The sequence below is a fragment of the Papilio polytes genome, unplaced genomic scaffold (assembly GCF_000836215.1).
Source record: "Papilio polytes unplaced genomic scaffold, Ppol_1.0 DF822622.1, whole genome shotgun sequence".
NCBI lineage: Eukaryota > Metazoa > Arthropoda > Insecta > Lepidoptera > Papilionidae > Papilio > Papilio polytes.
The window spans coordinates 566,323-574,823 of record NW_013526582.1 but is presented as its reverse complement, the minus strand read 5'-3'; the positions used below and the strand labels follow the sequence as shown (position 1 = coordinate 574,823).

The 8,501-nt window shown below is 32.8% G+C and overlaps 1 protein-coding gene across 2 annotated transcripts in view; it reads left to right on the top strand.

Moving 5' to 3' along the window:
- LOC106105956 overlaps positions 1-5,633 on the top strand; it is a 26,555-nt gene extending 20,922 nt beyond the window's left edge. The window contains exons 5-7 of one of the 2 annotated variants that reach the window (XM_013286461.1): positions 3,079-3,193; positions 3,778-3,904; positions 4,744-5,633. In XM_013286461.1, coding sequence (XP_013141915.1) covers positions 3,079-3,193; positions 3,778-3,904; positions 4,744-5,346 — 845 coding nt within the window. In that variant the 3' untranslated portion in view covers positions 5,347-5,633. The remainder of the gene's footprint in view (positions 1-3,078; positions 3,194-3,777; positions 3,905-4,743) is intronic. The other variant, XM_013286463.1, reaches the window with a different exon arrangement.
- Positions 5,634-8,501: the final 2,868 nt, after the last annotated feature.

Here is an 8,501-nt window from a genome sequence, read left to right as displayed (position 1 = left end):
CGTAACACACATAAAAAAAAATAAAAAAAAAAAAAATATACCGTCGAATTGAATACCTCCTTCTTTTGGGAAGTCGGTCAAAAAGCAGCGTCGAAAGCAACACGGTGCAGAGTGTAGAAGTGCGTTCCACTGGAGATCCCTTAACCCTCAAATCGCACCCTAAGGGCTACCACCGAGGCGTTTTAGTGAGAAATCTCACATAACCCTATCTAGACAGGGTTATGAAGTCGCGGAAGATTGCTCAAGCGTTCCCGTGACCAAGCCACTGGCGGAAAGAAGGAACACTGGGTTTTTATTGGGTATTCCGGCCATTTTACATCTTGGCCAGCGAGTCCTACATACCCCCCTTGGTAACGGGGGGGATGCGTAAATCCATTTTTCCAGCGGAAAAAAGGGTATCTTTCGAAGATTTCCCCCCGTTATCAAAAAAGTTATGAGTGTACACCGGTAGAGGTAGACGTAGAAAGAGATGGATTGTGTGAAAGGTGACATGATGAAGGGAGTGATGACTGAGATGACGTATTATGGAGGACAAAAACCTGTTGCGCCAACGGGAGTAAGAAGAAAAATGATAATAGTACTTTTAGGCAACTTATTTAATTGATACTGTCGCTTTTAAACTCATAGCAACACTTCCCGTCAGGACTCAGGATGCGCCAATATCCACTTCTAGTGACATTGACAGCTGTCAGCTAGGGATGTGACGTTTATGACGATAATTTAGAGTTGTGCCAATTCTACAGTACGGTACTAATTTTGTTCCTTACAGTACATGGGTAGAGGCATTAGATATTCTCCTCTTATGAGATAGCGTGCGATTTTAACACCATCTTTGAATGCCTTTAAATTTTTATTCGTGTGACATTTAGATACAGCATAGAATTCATAAGATTCATAAGAGCGTCGGTGGCTCAGTGGTTTAAACACTTGATTTGTAATCTACAGGTCTTGGGTTCGAATCCCGCCGCCATGTACTTCTATTTTCGATTTTTCGAATTTTTATATGTACATAATTTACCCGACGTTCTTACGGTGAAGGAAAACATCGTGATGCAACCTGCACAACATATCGGCGAAGAAATTCAAAGATATGTGTGAAGTCAACTAACCCGCACTTGGCCAGCTTGGTTTGACTATGGCCTAGTCACCCTAACTTTAGGGTAGGTTCCGAGCCCCTCGGTGGGGACGTAGAGTGAGCTGGTGATGATAGAATTCATACCTCCCAGGCCACATACACAGTCTTCTAGACACTGTGTGACAAAAAGATAAAAACATTCGTCAACAACAATCGTCTGATAATCTAACGCGTAAAATATGTGGAAATATCGGATTTTCTTCCCTTATCTGACAGTGACGTCATTCTGCTATCTGAGCCTCTATCAGCCAGTGGAGGACCTTAGAGTTTTTCATTGTCCTTACGTTGTACTAAGGATGTACTAATCTTACTTCTTACTGTGAAAGTTTAGTTAGATGTTTGTTAGAGTTTGTAGCCTAAACTGCTGAACGGGTTTCGATGAAATTTGGTATAGATGTAGAGGATAGTCTGGAACACATAGGCTATTCACTTTTGTTTGTTTTTTAATTCCACGCGGACGTAGTCGCGGGCGAAAGCTAGTATACTACAGGATGTGATATAATAGTATTTATTAGTAGGTAAAGAGTTTTAAAAATATAATTAGGATAAAAATTTATTAGGGTTATTGAGAAAAAAATGAATTTAATGTAATATGTACAATGTACTTTGTACAACGAGAGTTTGTTGTGATATCGGATATAGTAACGGAATTCGACTAAAACGTTATATGACGTGAAAATAATGAAATACTAATATTATAAAGAGAATAAATTTGTATTTTTGTATGTATTGAAATAATTCACTATTGGGTCGATTTTAAATATTATTTCAATGTTTAAAAGCTACGTTATGGCTGCGTAACGTAGTGGTAGAGGCCGCTTTAACATGTCGGCAGTGCAGGCTCTCAGCAATACCACAACCACAGACAGGCCGCAAGTGGAAGCTATTCCACGTACTGATCAGTGTGGTGCCCGAGGACTCATTTTAGTCCCTTTCCCTTTCCCTTTACACCCTTTTAAGAGGAAAGAATGGGAAGGAAAAGTTATTTTGACTGGGGAGGAGACGCATAGGAAGGGGAAATGTCCTCTTTATGTGCGTCGCCTCCGTCAATGAAGGGTAGGCAGCGCTGCAATTGCGGATGTTTATGTGCAGCGGTCGCTTTTCATTTCGGTGCATTCAGGCCGCTTGCTCGTTTAACACTTTATATTATAAAAAAACTAGGCTATTTAGCTGGTTTTTGTTATTTTTTAAAAATTCCACGCAGTCGAAGTCACGACACCTAGTCTTATATAAAAATTTACATTTTCGAAACGTGGGGTCCACACATAGATAGGGAACATTAAAAATTTAATTCGATACTTCATATACGTCATTTTTTTTAATAATATAATGTGACAAACGTGCAAGTGGCCTGTATCCACTGAAATGTAAAGCGACCGCTGCACGTAGACATCCGCAATTGCAGCGTTGCCTACCCTTCATTGACGGAGGAGACGCACATAAAGAGGACATTTCCCCTTCCTATGCGTCTCCTTCCCAGTCAAAATAACTTTTCCTTCCCATTCATTCCTCTTAAAAGGGTGGAAAGGGAAAGGAAGTAAAATGAGGCCTCTGGCACCACACTCATCAGTACCTGTAATAGATTCCACTTGACGACTGTCTGTGGTCGTGGTATTGCTGAGAGCCTGCACTGCCGACATGTTAGAGCGGCCTCTACCACTGTATTTAAATGCTTAATTCTATTTCAGTATTCATTGTAATTGGTTTGTACAGTAGAACCTCGATAAGTTAAAGTCCAAGGGAAACACAAAATACTTTAAGCTATAAAGGTTTTAAGTTATCAAGGGTCTATGTTATAGAGGCTTTGGGTTTTTAAGTTACCGAGGTTTGAGTTATCGAAGTTCTACTGTAATTATGTGGTTTAAGAATATTTATTTACCTTAATAAATTATAATAATTTATGTCATTGTAATTAGTTTGTATTTTTGTTTGTTTTCTTTTAGCTGCTGATATAATTCGTATGGAGCATAACTACAGCGTAGACCCCCCTAAAAAGGAACCACAAGAAAGTATAACAAGACTAAACGTAAGACAGCTTGTTGACACACTTGGATATCTGTAAGTACTTACTTACTTACTTATCTATACTATTATAATAAAGCGTAAACACACTTCTTTGTTGCCTAAGATGTCAGCAATTACAGTATATTTTTGAATAATTCTTTCTTTAATAAAAAGCCCTACGTTTACGTCACGCTTTAGGCTATATATTTTCACGCCATTAAACTTAAGGGTAAATATTTTGGATAAAAACTTCTAACGTGGGAAAGAGGCCATGAGTTGCTGAAAAGTTGAATATACGAACTATATAAATAACAAAAAGCTACGTATCCCGGGAACCGGACATTTCTCGGGATGAACCTCCCATGTGTACTCCAGACTTTGTTTTATATCTGTGACAAATTTCAATAAGATATGTTGAACCGTTGCAGAATGATCGAGTAAACATTAAAAAACTAAATTAATGAATCCCACGGGAACCGCAACTATTCCCGGGATAAAATATAGCCTATGTGTTCTTCCGGACTATGCTCTAAACCTGTGCTAATTTTCATGGAGATCCGTTCAGTCGTTTAGGCTACAAACATCCATCTATCGTACCTTTCCAATTTATAATATTTATATATATAATTTATTTCCAGGTCCTTAAAGAATCTTCAAAGGAAACAATTATGGGTTGTAAAAGTGGATTCTGACAAAACTGAAGCGTCCATCACACAGTCCGAGCAAGTTATTACAAAGATGACTGACACCAAACAGGTTATCGAGGTAAATCCTTTTAAATTATGTTTTACTAGCTTCCACACTCGACTCTGTCCATGGAAATAATTAAAACAAAAGTACCCTATGTGTTCTTCCAGACTATCCTCTAAATATTAAATTTTATTTAAATCTGTTCAGCGGTTTAGGCTACAAACTAACAAACATCCGTCTTTCCCATTTATATTAGTATGATTTGTATTTTTGTATGTATTGAAATAACTCAAAAACTACTGGGCTAATTTTAAAAATTCTTTCACCGTTAAAAAGGTAATTTATCTGTGAGTAACATAGGCTATATTTTATAAAAAAAACTAGCTGTTCCCGTGCGGCTTCATTCGCATATTATGAAAATTTTATTTTATTGTTTACATTTGTCAAATTATCAATTGAAAATGTCAAAATGACATGACAGGACATACCTTAGCAATCTTGCTTCCTTGATGTTGGCAGCAACTTATAGTCTCTTTCCCACATTAGGGTTTTTATACAAAATATTTACCCCCTAAGTTTAATGCCGTGAAAATATATAGCCTAAAGCGTGACGTAAGAGAATTATTCAAAAATATGCTGTAATTGCTGACATCTTAGGCAACGAAGAAGTGTGTGTTTACACATTATAATAGTACTAGCTTTAGCCCGCGACTCCGTCCGCGTGGAATTAAAAAAAACAAAAGTGAGTAGCCTATATGTTCTTCCAGACTATGGTCTACATCTGTACCGAATTTCATCGAAATCTGTTTAGACATTTAGGCTACAAACTCTAACAAACATCTATCCATCTAAACTTTCGCATTTATAATATTAGTATGATAGATAATCGGTTCAAAAATATATTTTTTTTCCAGATTTTACCGAACACATCAACAGAAACTATTGAAAATCAAACCGAAGTCTTACATATAATAGACGATGCTAATATATCCGATAATTTTATATACGAAATAGCAGAAGAACAGGAAATAACTATGGAGGAGGTTAAAGAAATCCCGATAACACAAAACCCTGAATGGAGAGTGAATATCCTACCGGAAGAATCAAAACCCAAATATGCATATATCAAACATATAAATAACGGTAAAAAAAAGCGACATTTCACAGCAGATATGAATGAAATCACTTTACAAGGGGATTTCGAAAACTACTATATCCTACCAGATGTTGATCCTTCGGTAGGAGTTGAAATAACTACCACATATCCTGAGAACTTTGTTGTTGAACAATATAAGGATCCGGAGAGACGGAAGAGGGCTAAAGAAGAGAGTGCAAGAAGGAAGAAGAAGAAACTTCAGACGGTAAGGGATCAGGTTAAACAGATTCAGGTTAAAACGGAGATGGCTGATTGGTCAGTTGATAGTTTTGAAGATAATTCTGATGATTACGATGATAAAAAATCAGCTAGGGTCAGACGAAAAAATAAAAAATATCTTGGCTATGATTTTGTTACATAATTGCGATACAACGGTATGAGATTTTTTTGTTTATAATCTGGGAAAAATATTAATACACACAATTTATGTCGATGGCATTTTTTTTTATTTTTTCATATAAAAAAAATACATTTAACAGTTTTTTTTTTAATTTCAATATGCCGAAAAATTTCACTTTTATATGCAAATGTGTTTGTTTCAATCTCAGGAACCTTTGAATGTCATTTCTTTACTATATACTAGTTGTTGCTCGCGACTTTGTTCTTGTGGAATAAAAAAATAATAAAAAATATAGCCATAATGGTGATTTTTTTAAATCAGTCGGTTTTTAAGTTATTTCAATACATATAAAATAATTTGGTGAAATTCGCATTAAATATATTTTAATGAGTGACTAAAAAACTTAAATATTTCATATTCTATTAAAAGAAATTAAAAAAATTACCAAAAACATAATTTTGTTAAAATTTATTTTCATTGTTTAAATTTGATGCTGGCATCAAATTTTTTCTGGAATACTTCATAGAATGCTTAAAAACTCTTTTAACACTAGTATTTTGTCCTAGTTTTTTCTTTGCAAATTAAGTAAAAAAAAATCCTGTATTTAACGTAGAGTTTTGAAATAATTATCTGAAAAAAAATTTTTTTTTAAACATTTGACAACCATTTTATAAAAAAACATCATGCTATATTTCTTATTAATGTGTGAATTGTTTTTTATTTATTTTTCATCCATTCTACCTAAATTACATTAAAAAAATTTATATCAAAAGAAAAAATCCATTTTAAAACAAAAAATCTTATACCGTATTCATAATTTTCCAAAAAAAAACTGATACGAAAGCAATTTTTTTTGTAAAAGTTAGAAATGGAAATGTTTATTCGCATATTTTAATGAAAACTATAAAATCTTGAAAAAAAAAAACGTGTCTATCTTCAATCCTATTTACTTATGGTATTTGCTGATATAGGAATATAACCCACTCGGGTATAAAATGAACCCTTAATTAAATATAAGGTAATTTCCATTATTACCATAAAAAAATGTTTAATAAGTAACTCTAAAAGTACCAAAATACAGTAAAAAATAAAAAAAATTAAATACAAAACGATTATTTAGAAAAAAAAATAAAAAAAATCCCCCTTTTTATAGAAAAAATAGTTTTTTTTTTCTCACAAAATGTACAGAATTAAAAAAAATCAGTTTATAATAAGATCATTTTAGATAAAATAAACCTCTTGTTTAATTAAGGGTTAAAAAAATGCACTTTTTATGTCAAATCTATCCCAAAAGCGTCGAAAAATGATCAATTTTTTTGGGTTAAAATTTGACAAAATTAGATTGTGTTTAAACTAGATGTATTATTTGTTAGTAAAGAACTTTGCAAGATATATCCCAGTTGTGGGAAAGTGGGCAATTTACCCCACGCTTAAAGCACATAGTAATATATTACTGTAGTAACATTTTTTTAAATTATAAAAAAATCTTTTTAAACTATGAATTGTAATCAAATTATTCTGTCACGTAATATTTAAGTTTGGAATAACTATTTTTTTATGTACAGTTAGCTGCATATACGATTATGCAATAAAAAACAAAACCTTCAAGAATTTATAAAAGATTCTGATTTAATATTATAAATGCGAAAGTTTGTTAATAGTATATCCAAAAGTGCTGTTTAAATTTTGATGAAATTTGTCATACATGTAAAATATAATGGAAGAACGTAGACTTTTTTTTATTTCGCGTGAACGGAGTCACGGTCGAAAGCTAGTATATTATACGACTAATACTACCGACTCCGTCTTCGTCTACGTGGAATTATAAAATAAACAAAAGTAAGCGTTTACGTTCCAAATTTTCACAAACATTTTGACAAACATGCATCATTTTTTTTTTTAATTACATTTCACACATTTTTTCGTCGATCTTAATTTTTGTATTTATAATATTAGTAAGGTTTCTGTAGTTGACTGTACATTTAACCGCAGTTTCTTGCAAAGTTTTCTTTAGTATCCGGGTTTCGGAATCATGTATTATATGAAAAGTTAATATTTAGATTTGATCATTTGTGTTGTTGCTCCTCACATTGTTCGGTTTACAATTATATTAAGATATTATAAATAAAAACCATTTTAAGTTATTTTTGTTTTATTTGAATACCTTACCCAAATTTTAAATTCAAATAAGTGTATAAATACTGTTTAACTTGTTACCGACAGCGCGGCAGCCAAAAATACAAAACACTTATTATTAACCTAACATATCTTTATTGAAAACTTATTTACACAAAAAAATATACAAAACTTAAAACTCTCTTGATTCCATCTTGACTTCTTCTTTTATATATCTTCTTTTAAGACAACGATAAATGCCTTGGTGGCCAGTATGCAACCTCTTTGGCTGTATATATACTGCTTGTCAGGTTGTATTTTGCATTCAACAAATACATTTAGATAACACCAAAAAAGGAAAAATACAGACAAATTGGGACCTCTTTTGGGGGGTCGGTCAAAAATATAAAGATTGTGAACAGAATTTTCACTAGTACTTTCTTTGATAGGTACTATATCAGTGACACTGACATGTAATAAAACATTTTACAAAATTAAAATAAGCGCCATCTTTTATAAAATAAACTAAACAGTGTCTAAATGTAATTTAATTAGACTTATTGGCAACTTTAAGGTTTTTTCCTTAGTGAGATTGTGTTAAAATTGTCTCGTCAACTGTCTCCTCTATTTGTATTGAAAATGCTTGAAATATTGCCGTATTTACAGGCGGGTAACATTTTATACGCATATTCTGTACTTCGGTCAAATATATTAAAAAATAGGAGATTGTATTGAAACGACAGTTTTTACTTCGTTCTGATTTAGATTTAAATGAATAAAGGTTTGTGCCGTTTTGTGGAAATGACAAGTCAAATATGATTTCGAAAACTTTTTACTATAACTATAAGCGCCGAAATGGCGGAAATAAAACGGGCACAAAATACCTTTGTTTATAACCTGTCTAGATTAGTGGCTTGTGTATTTGCAATAATTTTAACTCGGCTATAATATTTGCAGAGAATAATCCGTTGAAAATATTTCAGTGCCAAAAATTACTATTAAAATGAGGAAAATAAAACGAAATTGTACGAATTACTTTTATTGATATTAAAAAAAAAATC